The sequence below is a fragment of the Kryptolebias marmoratus genome, linkage group LG3 (assembly GCF_001649575.2).
Source record: "Kryptolebias marmoratus isolate JLee-2015 linkage group LG3, ASM164957v2, whole genome shotgun sequence".
Classification (NCBI taxonomy): domain Eukaryota; kingdom Metazoa; phylum Chordata; class Actinopteri; order Cyprinodontiformes; family Rivulidae; genus Kryptolebias; species Kryptolebias marmoratus.
Window position 1 is genome coordinate 2672827 of NC_051432.1, and position 16842 is coordinate 2689668.

Below are 16842 nucleotides of genomic sequence, written 5' to 3' on the forward strand. Positions count from 1 at the left end.
GAAAGACCATTTAAAGGCCTTTGCAGGTGGTTTGAGTTAATTAGCTGATTAGAGTGTGGTACCAGGTGCCATCAATTTTGAACCTTTTCACAAGATTCTAATTTTCTGATATGATGAATTTGAGATTTTCATTTGTTGTCATTTGTAATCATCTTTTTTTAAATGTATTGATGATAGCAAAGTTTAATATTTTTACAAATAAAAAAATAAAAGAAATATGTTTGAAATAACACTGACAGCAAAGAATACACTTCTACAGTATAGAACTAAAAAAAAAAACAGTTACAAAAGTGTTTCACTGATTTTTTTCTTTTTTTTTTTCTTTTTGGGGGGCGAGGGGTCATTGTAATCCATAGGGGAGCCAAGAAGAAAATTTTTGGGAACCACTGCCCAATAGTAATTTAGAACTTACCTTTGTAACAATCTAATGTTGACCAAATCTTTTCATTTTGATGTATAAACTGTATAGAAAGTGGAAAACGAACAAAGATGACAAAGAAATGTTAAAGCTGTTTCCAATTAAGCTTCACAGTTTGATATATTTTATGGGTTTTTCCAAAGCTGTGACAGGACTAACAAATACAAATTGCAATGGTGATAGATGGATAGGTAGATGAATAACACCTAAATAGTCATAATGGTTATGCAATGGCATTTGAGCTGTGTATGATAGAAGTCCATTTTCTTCTTTTCTTTTCTCAGGAATTCTACAGACATTACCTTTGCCTACAGCCAAAACCTACATGTTTCATTGGGAAAAGGATAACTTTGGTAACATTTGCAGCTTTAATACTCACTTTATTTATATACATATATAGGTTGTATCACGAGTAGCTAAATGTTAGTTCTCATTTGTGTTTCAAACAGATGTTCTCAACACCCTTTTGGAGCAAGAACCTGATGATTTGGTCACTAACGGGCAACCTCTGGAGGAGCGGGAGGTGGAGTTTGGTGATGATGAAGATGATGAGGAAGAGAAAGAGGAGGAGGGATTCAGACCTGTACCAGTCATCCATGAGAGCTACAACGGCAGCCATCGCGCCTCCACCTTCTCCACCATCTCCACCACCTCTAAAGACTCCATGTTTTCCACCCTGTCCGGGACCTCGGAGTCCTACTCCCCTTCCCTCTTCTCTGTCACCTCCGGAGTCGACAGCGACTACTTCGATGATTCTGACGACTACATCAGCTCCTCTCCGGTGGCGGACAAATGTTTGCTGACGTCGAGCAAAGTCCCACCTCGTCTCAGCCATTACTTCCACCGCTTCTTTCCCAAACCCAAGCAACCTCGGACGATTTACAGAGCCAAGAGCTTGTGTAACTCTGATTCAAAAGAACCCATAGCGGTGCGGGAAACTCGCTCCAACTCGCTGCCCCAGCAGGTCAAGTTATTTAGTCCTGAGCCCCTACCTAAATCCCAAACTCAATCTCTCCGACATGTCTGCTTTCGAAGGAGACCTATTCTGAGCAGTGATGAGGACAGTAAGAACATCACGCTCAGGGTGGTGGTGTTTGGTGCTGATCATGTGGCGGGGAAAGTGGCACGAGCCTATAGTAGCCTGAGGATGAAGGAAAGTGCGTGTCCACGTCTTACCAGAGCCTTTAAACTTGAGTTCTACTTTGTGCCTGTCAAGAGGGACTTAGCTTTAGTGAATCGAAGATCTTCTACTCCTTTGGTACAAACTGGATCTCCAAAAGTAGCAACCCTGTCTTGTGTAAGTTGAAAAATCACTGAAAATCACTGAAACTAATCTCTAAAGATGTCATGAAACAGATGGTACAGAATTTTAGTTTTTGGGTTTTTTTTTGGCTTCTCCCTTTAGGGGTCACCACAGCAGATCATCTGCCTCCATCTCACCCTACACATATGTTATATTTAACATCTTTTGTCCACTTTTCATCCTCTGCACATGTCCAGACTATCTCAACTATGCCTCACTAACTTTGTCTCCAAACCCCTCAACCTAAGCTCTCCCTCTGATGTACTCATTTTTAGTTCTGTCCATTTTGGTCCATCTCAATGAAAAGCTTAACATTTTCAACTCTGCCATCTTCAGTTCTGCATCTTATCTTTTTGTTCGTGCCACCGTTTCCAAACCATACATCACAGCATGTCTCGCTACCAACTTGTAAACCTTCCCTTTCACTTTTGCAGCTATCCTTCTGTCACAAATCCCCCCTGACAGTCATCTCCATCCACTCCACCCTGCCTGCACTCTCTTCTTCACCTCTCTTGTATTCTGCTCGTTGTGCTTGTTTGGGAGGGTTAACCCCAGATACTTAAACTCATCCCCCTTCAATACGTCACTGTTCCACCTGCCTCCTTCTGAGTCACACATACGGTTTCTGTTTTGCCTCTACTGACTTTTATTCTTCTTCTCTCCAGAGAAACACCTTCCTCTCTCTGCAAATTAACCCATAGCACAGAGTTTGCCTTCGTCTGTTCACAGAAATTAAGTAAAAACAGGGCCACTTCCCTATTTGCCACAAACGCTTTTTTTTAGCTGTGATTAGTCAGCTCGGATTTCCTAATCAGACAACACCCTTTATGAGCTTTGCTGAAACATGGAATTCTAACAAGGACATTACAACCTTCAAAAATGAAAACATGCAGAAAGAACTTTTTTGTTGGTTAGATCACGTAATTTTTTTTTTTTTTTTCCCTCCCTCGTCCAGGATCAGAGCCACATGGGCACAGGCGACAGCACAAATGACATTGCACATCTACTGGGCATGTTGGACCCGTGGTACGAAAGAAACACCCTCAGCCTGCTCAAGCTGCCCGCCAACGTCGTCTGCCAGGTACAAGCAGAGCGTCACACGGACTCATAAATACCTTTTTTTTTACAACATCTGGTGTTTTGTTTAGACTTTCTCCCACCACCTCACTGTGTTACTGGACTGAAATATAAACTGTAAATGTCGCAGCAAACCTCAAAAACGGAGTCAGAGTCCTACGATAATTCGTACGAGCAGCGTCTACCCATCCTGGCCGACCTGGTGTTGTACTACTGCCGCTTCGCTGCTCGGCCGGCGCTAATCCAGCTTTATCAGGCCGAGGTAAAAGACACTGTGTACCTCAAATCACACAAACAGCCATGATTTACCAGCTTCCTTCTTTCCTACCCCAGTACCACTATTTTGAATAGAAGTAGGGCAAAGAGAGTCGTAATAACCAATTTTAAGAGTCATTCACTGATTCCTGATTTGTGGTTTTTGCAGCTGACGTTGGCCAGTGGTGAGAGGAGGACGGAGGTGTTCATCCACTCCCTGGAGTTGGGTCACACTGCAGGAACCCGAGCCATCAAAGCCATGGGTGAGCGCGTCGTAAATGCTTGTCCACATTTTCGTGCCACAAAATGCATCGTTGCTTATTATGCGCCTGAGAGCAAACTTTAATTATGGAAAAGGAAGTTCTGCTATTTTTATAGCATGATTCATATAACCTCTACTTCCTAGTTTTGTTTGTCACGACTGCTGGTACTTCTTTTATTTGATTTCTAAGCAGAACTAGAAGTTCAGGGAAAGCTGTTTATATCTTTTTTCCCTTAGTTACTGACTTTTATGCTCTCTATTGGTTACGTTTTGACAAAAGGTTGCCGTATTAAAACCTGATTTCCCATTTTCAGATAGTGTAACTAAATGCTTTAAATGTTTGTTTATGCCTTACTGCGCTACTCTGTTGCTGGTCACTGTTACATGTACGAATCTTTGTCCTCTTCTTGTTTCATTTAGGTGCAGCCAGTAAACGGTTTGGCATTGACGGAGACCGAGAAGCTGTGCCTCTCACGCTGGAGGTGCTGTACAACAGGGTAAGCCTGTTTAAGCACTAAAAAAAGTATTCTCATTAAAATATAATGGCTTTTTGAGACATTCAGCTGCTTTCAGTTACTGTCACTTCTCTGCACTGAAAACATGATGCAAATTCAGGAAGACTGAATTTGTACTTACAGCACATTGGCTGTATGTATTGGGGTGGGAATATTTAAGCTTCTCACATTTTGATTTAATTACAATCCAGAGGGCTGTGATGTGATTATAAAATGATTATTGAGTCAACTTGATTGTCTGTGATTATCGGGTGTATGAATAAAACACCAGGAGGTAGCTAGTAAGCTTAAGATATTTATTCAAAACATAAACTGAAATACAAAGACAGAAATACAAATTTATATGACTGTCACTTATTTTACATAAATGAACACTGATTTCTCTATTTTCATGCGTAATAAAGTGTTCACAATAACATATCAACAAACCCTGGTAATCCAAGGCTGCTGACCAAGAATTAGCATAGATGCTAACCTAACACTGAAAATGCCATTGAAAAGCTAATGCAATTAGCCTCGTGTTTGTTATTAAAACATTATACAGAAATCAAATGTTTCAAAATCAATACTAAGGCAGCCATATTATAACTTCAGCTGTCACTTACAGAGATTCTTCAGGGTTCTGTGACGAAAAGATGAAAAAAGATGTGCAAACACAGCTTCACAGCAACATGTTTCAAATAATGGAGCTACAGCAAATGTTCGAAAACAAACAGAACCATGCCAATTTGCCTAATGTGAATAAAATAAATTTTTGGCATTTGAACATTTCATATCCGCAATGCGAAGCATCTAGAAATAGATTAGAAAGCCCCCACTCGTATGCCCTGTGATTTTGCACACAGGTCTGTAGACATTTTCGCAGGAAAATTGCAACTTTTTGGAAGTTGGGACTGCGTGAGTCCCGTGTGGTTCTTGCTAATGTCGTGCAACAGTTGTCGGAGCTGTGCCCTGGCAGAACAGAACGTGTTTGTAAGGCACCACTTTGGCTCGTGGGAGGAAGAAAAAAGACAACATTTTTGTGCATGAATAAAATACCATCAAAATAAACATGAAACAACATGCACCCCATCTTTCTTCACAGAAAATGGCACAGAGATGGTTAAATTTGTGTGGTTAGCTATTTGTGAATCAAAGTCGTTGTCTGCCCCACTAATGCTTGTGTTCAGGAGCTGCTACTGGCTCTTATGTTGCCTCTGTATGTTCAAATATGCATTTTTGTTATTTGAGGCCTCAAGAAAAGTCTCATACTACATTGTGACTGACAGTGTCTCAGCCTGTAGCTCCAAAAACTAACATGACAGTACCCCCTCATTCTCATTATCAGCCACAACCCACCTTGTGGTAAAAGTAAGGCTGCCCAATGTGACCACCATCATCTAGTTTAAATAAAATTGACAGTGTGTTGTACAAATAACAGAGGGCAACATGACACATACATAATGGCGTTCTCAAACAATCACAGCACACACAGGAAGTAATGTAAACCCAGATACCCCCTTCCCCTGACTGCGGTGTCCTCTGAAAAGTGCAGCGCTGACCAACGAGGACTTTCACTGCCAGATTTATCAGTTCCAAATATTCAGGTGTGCCTCGAAATCGACTCTAACCCTATCCTGATTTTCTTCTCCTTCAGGTGGTTATTAGTGGGAGATGCCAGTGGAAAAAGGAAACCAAAGTCTGTACTTCAGTAAACTTGATCAAAGCCTGCAAAAACCCAGAGGAGCTTGGTATGTCGCTAACAGTTACTTAAATAAAAAAAAAGTACTTTTTTGTGCTTCATCCAGAGAAGTGGTGTTATGTGTTAAAAGAACCATTTCCTGTGTAGGTTTTGATTTCAGTAAATAAATTTCAATGTTTCGAGATACTGTCATGTGAAAAAGAAAGTATGTAAGTAGGACATGAGAAAAAAAAGTCTGATTCAAACCAGGTCTCTAAATGAGTCCAACACAACCTCAGATAATCAACAACACATGACATTATTTTTTTAACACAAAGCCACAATGCATCCGAGGCTGTCTTGTTGTAACATTTATTTTAAACAGTACAAACAAGTCATCCAAGAATATTTTTACTCTTTCTCTTTCTGAGTTCTCCTGTTGCTGCTTTTTGTTCCTTTCCCATTTCATTTTGCAGTAAAAACAAAACAATCATTATTTTGCTATTAATTATATTTTTGTTTTATGTGTGCATATAATATATGTACAAATTTTTACTATTTTGTTATGTTGCAGCCTGATACAACAATTATTGAAATGTATATCTCTCAATAATCTACACCACTTGAATTTGAGCTCAGCTGTCCCCCATTTCTCTTGATCTCTGCTGAGATGTTTCTAGATCTTGACTGGAGATTATCTGAGGTCAATTAATTTGACTGGACATGATTTGGAAAGACACACGTCTCTGTAGACCTCCTAGCTGACAATCAGCTAAAAGACAACAAACCTTGAGGTCAAAGGGACTCCCTGCAGAGCTCAGAGACAGGATTGTTGCAAGGCGCCGATATGGGGGAGGTTCAGCAGTGGCCTCCAGACTTCTTAAGAAGAACTTTGACAGAACTAGGATTCTACCAAGAGCTCGTCACCTGGTCACACAGTAATCTAGGGAGAAGGGCCACAGTGAGAGAGGTGACCAAGAACCAGATGGTCACTGTGACTGAGCTTCAAAGATCCTGTGTGGAGATGGGTCTAGGTGTCAGAAGGACAACCAGAACTGCAGGCCTCCACTGATCTGGGCTTTAATGAAAACCTCCTCAGAGTAAAACCCTTGGAAGCTGCTTGAAGGACTCTCAGGCTGAGGAACAAGATTTTCTGGTCTGATAAAACCAAGACTGAACTGAATGTTATGTCTGATGGAAACCGGGCACCACTCATCACCTGCCCAACACCCTCCCAGCAGTGAGGCATGGTGGTGGCAGCATCATGCTATGGGGGAATTTTTCAACAGCAGGCACGGGGAGAATGAGGATTGGGGGGGAAAGCTGAATGGAGCAAAGTACAGATTTATCGTCAACGAGGCCCTCAGGCTGGACTCAAGGTTCACCTTCCAACATGACAGTGACCCAAAGCAGAGAAGAAGACGACACAGGAGTGGCTTAGAGACAACGCTGAATGTTCTAAAGTGACCCAGCCTGAACTCTGATAGATTGTCTCTAGAAAGATGTGAAAATGGCCTCACCAAAAATAAAATAAAAAATCATCCAATCCATGTTTGCTAAGATTGTTGCATCAAACCCAAAAAGACTTGAAGCTGTAACCAAAGGTGCTTTAACTCCGTGCTAAATACATAGTCCCATTACTTGTGTAAATGTAAATTTAAGTTCTTTCCTTTAAGAAAAGAAACTGTTCTAGAATCAGTCTGCAACATAATAAAACTGCAGAACATTAATTGTGTATGAATACTTTCTGAAGCCACAGTTCATTTTTTGATGATCTGATTTGAAAACATTTTGAAATTAAAAAAAAAAAAGGAACGCTCTTACTTTTTTTCCCCATCTGACTTTATATACAGTAGCTGGGGTTTAACTTTAGTGCAGATAATATCAGTTTAAAACCTGAATCTGAATCTCTTTCAGACTCGAAGATGGAGTGCCTGCAGCTCACCATGACCGAGGTCCTGAAGAGACAAAACTGTAAGAGCAAGAAAGGCTACAACCAGGTGAGCTACAGATGTGACATCAGTCTGTCTCGGTGGTTTGTGGTTTGGACTGCGCCGTGCCGTCGCGTTACACAAACACCGTCGCAGCCCGTCGCCTTCAAAGACGCAGACCTAAATACATCCTCGATAGCATCTCGGGCTCCCGGATGAATTTTTTTTTTTTCATCTCTCAGTGCAAACGTGCATGAGAGACATCTGTCACACGGACCGCTCAGCCGGTAAAGAAAAGAAAAAAAAGAAAAAAAAGAAAAGCCACAACACACAGGAAAGACTTGCACTTGTTTTGCTTGTGTGTGCTTTGGCAAAAAAAAAACCCTGTTTATTCAACATTATAGCTGAGTGTGTCGAAGTTTAGATCTAGAGTTGTGATTAATGATTGCATTTGTCCCAACTCAGCAGAATGTTGGCCTGTTTTAAATCACTCAGCATTACATTAATTCCAGCGGCGTTCTGTTACTAAAAAGGAGCTTTTTGAGCAGAAATTCTTCACAGCTGAGCCTTTTTATTTATTTGTTTATCTTTACAAAATGACGGTTCGGCAGGCTGAGTGTAATTTGTTTTGCTGACCTTCTGCAGCAGCTGACTGTAACTGAGGTGAAGGTGGACAAAGTGCAGGTCAGCGGGACCGGAAACACAACATTCGCTGTGTGTTTGGACCAGGATGAGAAGAAGATCCTGCAAAGTGTCAAAAGGTACGAAATCAGGACAAGCGGGCAGAGACACTGATGAGAAATGCTAAAAAACCCAGAATAAAGCAATAGTTATTAACAATTAACATCATACCTGTTGTAGATTCCTCTTCAGATGACCTCAGTTTGGAGAAATAGTGACAAGCTAATGGCTAGTCTGAACAGAGTTGAGACCAAAGTGAACTGCTGTCGTCTTAAAACAGTTCAGTCTGCAAATATTCATAACAGTTCACGAAAACACTATTTTTGTTGACCTTTCCTCCACTGTCAGTTTTGCATGACACAGTTACTTATGAAGAATTTGATGGTTATTTATAAATAACTACAGCGGCAGTAGCAGCTAGATGTGGCACTTCCCGTGAAGCCTTTAGATATGGGCTCATATGAGATTGACGGTATGATAACCTGGAGCAAAAATACCACGGTTTCATGTTATTAAGAAAAAAAAAAAAAAAATTTAAAACATGATTTATTTGCTTTTATCTGAAAACAAAAATGCAACTAGTATTACTTTTACTGCTGTATTAATATCACATATTGCTTAATGATGATAATATTATGGGTATAACAGTATATTGCTATACATTATTATTATATATTGCTATATAATGCTTAAAATATTTAATTATAGTTGTTTTAATATTGATGTACAGATATGAAAAGAAGACTGAAGGACAGCTGATCATGTTGACAATAACCATCTTTAAATACTGTTTTCCTGCACTCAGAACAGACTTTTTGTGATCAGCTTTTTGATTTTTCATATTTTTATTTACAATGATACTTAAGATCAAGACTAAATATGATTATATTCACAATTTATAATATATCTATTCATTCACAAGTACTGAGATTCATTTTTAAATTTAACAGTAGAGTCAGCAGGCTGTTTTAAAACTGTGATATGAAGAGCTTGTTTAATGACTGTAGGCAGTTCTTCACGTAAATACGTGCTGTTTACTGGGAGCTGAACTGTTTTATGTTTGGCTAAATGTTAGAAATGAAGAATGGAGAAATAAAAAGGAAAATGTTGTCTTTCTTATCAGCTCCATAAGACGCAAAGTGGCTGATCAGTTTATTTAAGTGCGTCTGTTACACAGATTATTACTGCTTTCTGTAAAGTAACACTGAGAGCCTGGCAAGCTGATGTTAGTTTATGAGCTAGGTCTGCCTACTTAATGGTTATTTTACCCACTAACATGCTAACTACTTTAGCTTGTTGCAGATGTCTGTTTCAGAACAGAGACAGAAGTGTGTTCTTCAGTAGACGAGCCACAGCTGACTGTTATCTGCTGGATAAGATGCACAGCCAACCAGGAATTACTTTTTTTTAATGAGCAAAAAAGTTTAAAAGACTTTCCCCCTTCGGCTGCCGTAGACAGCTGAATGACAGCTGGGAGCTACAGGTCCAGTAATGGTGGGGGAAATTAAAAACACACCCGGTCTCTAGTGTCTTGTTGTTAGGCATTTAAACCATAAGGACAGTATGATGGGAAGATTTAGTGATTTTGACACTGTGGTGTGCCTTGAAGTCAGTAACCAGCGCAAACTTTTTCCTGTAAATAAACTCTGAATTGAATCCGGTTGTAAAAACAAAGATCTGTTTACAACCAAAAATTGGGTCATTTTCCCTAACATTTATACAGAGCACCACCTCCAAATGGCTGCAGTTTGTTTTAAGACACTTGTTTTGTCAGAGAAATGATTTCTCAGCACGTTGTGGGTCCAGTCGTTTCTTCCTCCTCGCACTTTTAGCTTACCTCGCATTACTTGCAGCCTGAGTTCACACCGCCCCTCTCCGAGCTCAGCAGCGTTTTCTCTAACCCCTGCGGTCCTGTCTGCCTGTCTCTCTTTAAGGTGTGAAATATCAGTCTGCTACAAACCTGACAGCTCCACGGACTGGAGGCTAAGAAAATCCCAGGCTTCGCCTCAGATCCAGCCTCTCAACCCCACCTTCTGCTCGCTCCTCTGCCTGCCCGTCGTCACCTTCAGCGGGGCTCTTCCCTGAGACCCCTCCTCGCCAGGACGTCCATGGACTCCAGGGGAAGACTTCCAGCACTGACATGTTGTAAATAGTGCACCCATTGCAGAAGCAGAGCACATTTAAGACCTCCCTCCTGTTGCCTTGAAGTCGTTGTGGAGGACTCGAACAGCAGTGCAATGCAACTTTTGGAAACCCGAATACTTTACGCAGAACTTCACTGGTTGCAATCAGTGCGTTTCACACGCGACACATGACATTTTCACACGCAAGAAGAAGACGTGTGAAACCAAGAAGGATTAGAGACCAAAAAACAATACATCCCCTCCTCTGCTATGCAGTTTAGCACAAAGCAATCTTTTGTTGATATGAAAGAAACCGTTTCAAGTTTCATTCTTCAGGTTTCAGCTCCTCTTTTTGTGTTTTCAGACAAAACTGACTTTAACCACAGTCACGTTAGAATGTATTCTAGTTGATCAGGGTGATTTTAGGTCCATTCAGGGTCCTACAAAGAGAGAATAGGAAATTCTTCCAAATAGTGGTTTAATTTCCCTTTTTTTGGGGGGGCTCATGAACTCTTAACTCAGCTCCAATAAGAATGGGGAAACCGATTCTTTGACAGGTATCTGAGAATGCACACTATAAATGTACAGTATGGAAATGTTTTGCTTTTAATATTTTATTATTATTTGTGTGTCCTATAACTTTTACACAGTCTGTCTTATTGTGTAGTTTGTTTCTCCCAAGGAGCTGTCGGTTTTAAATGCAATAATAAATATAACCAGCAGGGGACCCTGTTGAATTTTCAATAAACTTCACTTTGAAGCGCACACAAGGACATTTTTGACTTGTTCAAACTCAAGCCTCTGTTTAATTACTGTAGTATATGTTATAATACAACTAATGACAATCATTTCTGAAATGGCACAGATGATATTGTGGTGCTGTAAGGCGCATGCTTCCTGTGTAACTGATTTATCGCACTTTCTGATGTAAAAAAGAAAAAAAAAAAAAGACATGGAAAAAAAATATTGTGTATTTTTATTTTTTGAAGGAATAAAGTCCTGTTTACTTGATTGAGAATAAAATGGCAGTCCAGCACAATAAATTGGGTTCAATAGCCTGAACATTGAACTAGGTACGGTTTTTTTTTTCTTTTTCTTACAGATAAACTCCTGACATCAGTGCCTTCATCCTTCGCCTTTTTATTTTTTATTTTTTAAATGACATTATTGCAAATGTTAAAGTCTGTCTTTATTAAAACGTATAGAATGTCTGTCATGTAATCTGACTGAAATTTGTCATGATGCTAACTTGATGAGATCCCGGCCCAGGGGCAGAGATCTTTGTTGTTTTGGGATAATGTGTAACATGTATTTAATGCTAAAAATGTAAATTAAAAGCACTTCTCTAAAATAAAAGGCCTAGCATTCCTTGAAGAAATGCATATTGCCCACCACCTTTTATGCCCGTTTTAAATTAATATAATTTAGTCAAACTTTACAACATTATGCGATATTGTGAGATGTCACGTTCAGCTAGATTTTAGAGAAATCTCTGTAAAATTGACACATTTGTGTGTTTTTAAGAGTCAATTAAATGTGGGTGCCATCTCAAATCAGGTTTTCCTTAAAAGTTAATCAGCTGTAGAGGTACGTCCAACAATTATTTCATGAAAGTTTAATTCAAATCCATCCAATTGTTCGTGAGACATTTTGCTAACAAACGTGCTCAATCTAGAAATGCTCAGACTATCTGTTGGGGACCACTCTTAGCTACTACCACGCCAAATTTTTAGGTCAATATCTGTAAAATTGACTGAGTTATAGACATTTTTGTGTTTGTTAAGGTCAGTTGGCTGTGGCAGCCATCTTGAATTGAATTGACTCCAGACGTTAATCAGTTGCAGATGTGCATCTAGTTATTACTTCCAGTAAGTTTCATTAAAATCCATCCAGTGCTTCATGAGATATTTTACTAACAGACAGTGTTAACTCCAACAATAAATGCCAATGTTTTCAATTAAAAAAACAAAACAACCTATGCAATCTGTTAGAGTTTGGATTATATGTTGGGGACAACTCCAAGCTGCTAACACGCTAAATTCTAGCTCGTCATCTGTAAAATTGACAAAATGAAAATGCATTTTTTAGCTGTGGTGGCCATCTTGACTTGGACTTGACTCCAAACATTAATCACCTTCATCAGTGGGCAATAATTAAAACATACAGAATATGGGCCTTCACTGTAAGTGCTTTACTGTTAAATTTCATTCTAATACAATTCCCACCGGACTAACTGGACTTTTTCTTCATCGCCAAGTCTGGAAAAACGGATCTGCAGTTGTGCCTCTGTGCTGCACAGTGTGGCTTATTCAGTTTCGGCTTTCTCATCTGTCTGGCAGTCACTTTTTTTGTTTCAGTGAACATGCTTTGGCTGCAGCTTTATTTCCTAGTTTTTGTGCTACTTTCCATAAAATAACACTGAAACCTGCATGGTGTAAGTTGTGATCTTCTCATGATTAGACACATTGGCTGTAGGTGAGCAGCACAAATAGAGACAGGTCAAAGAAATATCTAGACCGTTTTGAAGTGGGATTCTGAAGAAAAGGTCTGAATCTAACCTGCTGTAGATCTGAATGACCACAGTTTGAAGAAAATGTGCTTAATTCTGGCCTGAATGACTGGTTAACAGCTATTTTAAATAGACCAAAGTGGATTGCTGCTGTCCTAAAACGACTCTAGTTTTCAAAGCTTAGTCAGTTTCTCAGTACAAAATTATTTACATAGAAGTCAGTGAATATTTGCGAGCACAAGACAGCAGTTTGGGGGTCATTTCCTGCAGGAATATTCAAATATTTCAGCTGAAATAACTGTGTAATGGGAAATTGAGAAAGGTGTAAAAGTTTCAAATGTAACGTTTGCATGAACCGCTGTGAAATCCTAGAAAACGGAACTTTTTTAAGGTGACAAAATCAGGCTTGGAAGTGGGTCCACTCGGACACAGTGTAGCCAACTCCTCATTAAAGAAAAGTAGACAGTGGCTGTCCTAAAAGTAGCTTGAAGTTGCAAAATGATGTAATTTGCATAATTGCCCGGGAGGAATTATATGTTGCAGAGACAAGCAAATAAAAATTAAAAAAAAACAGCCCGATTATGTTTAGAACTACAAAAATAGTTTCTTTGGCAAGTCTTGTTTCAATTGTTCACAATTCCAGCACTCCTGTCTGGGCTTGGGACCAGCAAAAGTGACCCAAAACAGGCACTCGCTGTTATTTTAGAGCAGTGGTTTGTTTTAGACACAGAAATGATACTTTTCCGTCCCTGGCTTGGCTTACAGCCAGGCTAGATTCAGCAGCTTTGTGAGTGTGAGATTAGTTTGCAGTCTGGATGTGGAGAGGTGGAACATCTCCTGCTCTGACTGCAGCAGGGAGGGATGCTATGAGGAGGGGAGAGAGGGGGCCACGGCAGCACCTGCTGCTTTTCGAGAAGATTAAGAATCATATCCAAAGCAGTCCAAAGCAGCAAAAAAAGCCTCAACATTTGTGGCTGTTTTGAAAATGACTCAGTGGAGTTGTCTGAATACTCCCTAGATAGTGTGCCAACTTAGCATCAAGGTTGTGATTCTTGCAAACACTAAACTTTTACACTTTTTGCAATAGACGGTTATTTTGGCAGACATGTTTTGAAGTCCTCGTCAAATGTGTCTCCTCTTGCTGCTGTCTCTGTCTTTGCATTTTAAAACTTTGACAGAACTCTATGTAAATAACTGCGCATCGTGAAATTGAAAGCAGAGTAAAGGCCTATTTGCATGAACTGTCACAGATTTTTTTTTAGATTTAAGTAGTTTCAAGATGGCAGCAATCCACCCTGTTCTCTCCTGTTAAAGTTAAACACTATTTCTCCAAACAGAGGCCATTCAAGAATCTATCTATAACAGGTAAGATATTAATTGTTAATAACTACAGAACACTACTTTAAAATGGCCAAAATATCCCTTTACTCAGGGCTTAAGTCTTGTGAAATTTTACTGAAAATAGTTTGCCCACCAGTTATGACTTTTTGCCAAACTAAGGGAAATTATATAAAAATCCCAACAAAAATAAACACCTGTAATTCTGACAAGTTGTGTGTAAGCCCTATCTAAATACAGACTCAGTGTTGGTCGGTAACGCTTCACTTTTACATACTGAATAGATTCATTCATTTATACGTCAGCGAGGAAAACGCGTGTATGCCAGGAAAAAAAAAGACCAGATATCCAAATCTCGCAGTATTAACAGTGACTCGTATTAGTGATCTGATTGGCCTGCGTTCCGGCAGGCGGGTGTAGATATGGGCGTGGCCTGGACATAAAGCAATCTGATTGGCTACTCCTTGAACATGTAGGCGTGGCCTAAGCTCAGCTGAGCCCCGTTTCAGTCAGTCGGAGGCAGATGAGCGCAGCGAAGTGTCGCCCGCAGAAATCCTCTCTTAAAAGTTAGTTAAACTATATGCGAAAGGTGCTGTTTAACCAAGTTAACTTTAGGTAAGTCCTCCCAAACCTTGAAACATTTCATTTTAGAAAATGTTACATTTTTACATCGTGTGTGCCGTCTCTGGTAGTGTCGACAAATGAGTTAGAAACAGATTAAAAACTACGCAGCATCGTGATGCGGGGCATTGTTAACGCTGTTCTTTGATATTAGCTTAAATGTGAACATTGAGACAGCGTCTGTGATTATTTTTTATTTTTTGCCCTATTGGGTCACTTTGGTGATCTTGATAACAGCGTGAAATGCGTGCCGCTTACTGTACTTCAATAATTTAAAAGCAGCTCTGCAGTAAGGCACCTGCCTGAAACACGGGGGCTGCTGCACTGTTCAGGCTCATCCCCTCCCTCTTAGAACGGGACACGGGAAGAAACAGGGGCGGAGGGTTATTTGTCTTTCCTTCCTGAGATAATAGGAAGAGTTTGATAAGTGTGCGATCACAGCGGAGCTCTGTTGTGTCTGTGGGAGTCTGAAAGCACCGCCTGTGTGTTTCCTTGTTTTAGATGTGAGCTTCCTGGTACCACTTCCTGGGGGCATAAGGGGGATGCAGGCCGGGTCCGATGTGAAAGTGGTCTGTTTGTTCAGAAAATTAAAAAAGGTCTCTAGTCCCTGAAGCTGTTTCTAGGCTTGCACAAGGAATTAAACAGGACTAAATCAGTTTGATCTCGTTGAAATGAGGGAAGTTTGTGTCTTGAGGTGATTTCCAGACAGAAAACCGGACTATAAAATGACTGCAGTCTTTGCCAAGAGCGTGTTGTTAGTGTAGTATAAATGCATAAAATGGTTGCTGTCAGAACCACTTTGTTTAATTGGCCTAACAGATAAGTTTAGAGCCTGTCAAGCAAAAAAAAAAAAAAAAAAAGTCTGGTTCCAAGCCGGAAACAATGGGAAACATTACCCTAAAGCATATTATCCCTTTGGGAAATTCCTAGTTATCTCTAACTCCAATGCAAATCTTCTTGGATGGGAGAGACAGAGAGGCCGAGGTAAAGTGAGATGCTGTTTAGGAAAAACCTAACACAGGTTTTCTAAAACAAACCCAACAAACCTGTATAACCTATATTTACCTAGGTCAGCCTTTAGGTGTAATAATTAACTACTGCAGACAAAGAAAACCTAAACCGGTTTATTGTGTCATTTTCTGGAGAAATCGGATTTTCTCAAACTGCATAGCTTTATTAACTTGTATTTTGTAATAAGCTCAGGTTGTGTTTAACAGCTAATGACATTAAGATATCTAGATTTGAAATTTACACTTTAGGTTGTGAAAACAGATTTAGCACAGCATTGTTTCTTTAAAATTATTACGCGATTACTTTAAAACTTTGCTTTTGTGGCTTACAGGATGCACTTTACAGTTTTCTTTTTTTCTTTACAACATTTTATTATCTGTTTTGTATAGTTTGAAATTATTTGCCACGTTTTGAAAACTGAATTCTTAAGACTACAACTCTGGCAAAGATCCTTAACTTCCGTGAAAATCAGCAGTAAACTTGAAAAAAGGCAGATTTTTAAAAAACTTCACTGTCATACGACAAAAGTGAAGTTTTAGGGTCAGTATTCCCCCCTCCCCCCTTTTGTTTAGTTATAAAGAACTGGGAAATTATAGTTTTAACCCAGGAAGAAGACAAACGTGAAATTTTGTTACCCAGTGTAATTCAGTGGGATGTAAAGGATTCTCTGTATGGATGTTTCAAGTAAAAAAATGTGAAAATCACCCACCGTTTTCTCATTACTGTGAATAGTATTATTATTCCCCCGCCCACACACACACACACACACACTGATTATGATGCTGATCAAAGATATGTACTGATCCTAACTAAGACACGGTCTACATGACTCCAGATATTCTTTTAAAAACAAATACTTTTATCCCTGTCCACCTTATTCTCACAAAAAGGATGAAATAACCACACCACACCACTAGGTGGCGAGAACTCCCACATTGACCTCATATCAAAATCCATGGTAGTGCTGGGCGATATAACGATACATATCGTGGGGACGATAGAAAAGTGTCTATCGTGATATATTTTCTTCTATCGTCTCTATCGTTTCTGTCGTTTCTATCATAATTGTATCAATGATTCATGTAAATATTTTATAACGTAGGCTGCGACGAATGTATTAGTGTTGTCACTTTGCATA

The 16842-nt window shown here is 39.6% G+C and overlaps 2 protein-coding genes across 2 annotated transcripts in view; both read left to right on the forward strand.

The window, feature by feature from the left end:
* pik3r5 (phosphoinositide-3-kinase, regulatory subunit 5) overlaps window positions 1–11436 on the forward strand; it is a 33377-nt gene extending 21941 nt beyond the window's left edge. The window contains exons 9-18 of the mRNA XM_017427703.3: window positions 703–771; window positions 868–1715; window positions 2677–2802; window positions 2929–3060; window positions 3223–3316; window positions 3736–3812; window positions 5467–5560; window positions 7408–7490; window positions 8067–8182; window positions 10037–11436. Of these exons, the coding sequence (XP_017283192.1) occupies window positions 703–771; window positions 868–1715; window positions 2677–2802; window positions 2929–3060; window positions 3223–3316; window positions 3736–3812; window positions 5467–5560; window positions 7408–7490; window positions 8067–8182; window positions 10037–10187 (1790 nt within the window). The 3' untranslated portion in view covers window positions 10188–11436. The remainder of the gene's footprint in view (window positions 1–702; window positions 772–867; window positions 1716–2676; window positions 2803–2928; window positions 3061–3222; window positions 3317–3735; window positions 3813–5466; window positions 5561–7407; window positions 7491–8066; window positions 8183–10036) is intronic.
* Window positions 11437–14583: 3147 nt separating this feature from the next.
* The window catches only part of LOC108242695 (phosphoinositide 3-kinase regulatory subunit 6), a 37785-nt gene continuing 35526 nt past the window's right edge, over window positions 14584–16842 (forward strand). Inside the window, exon 1 of the mRNA XM_017427693.3 lies at window positions 14584–14687. The gene's annotated coding sequence lies outside the window, so the exon portion shown is untranslated. The remainder of the gene's footprint in view (window positions 14688–16842) is intronic.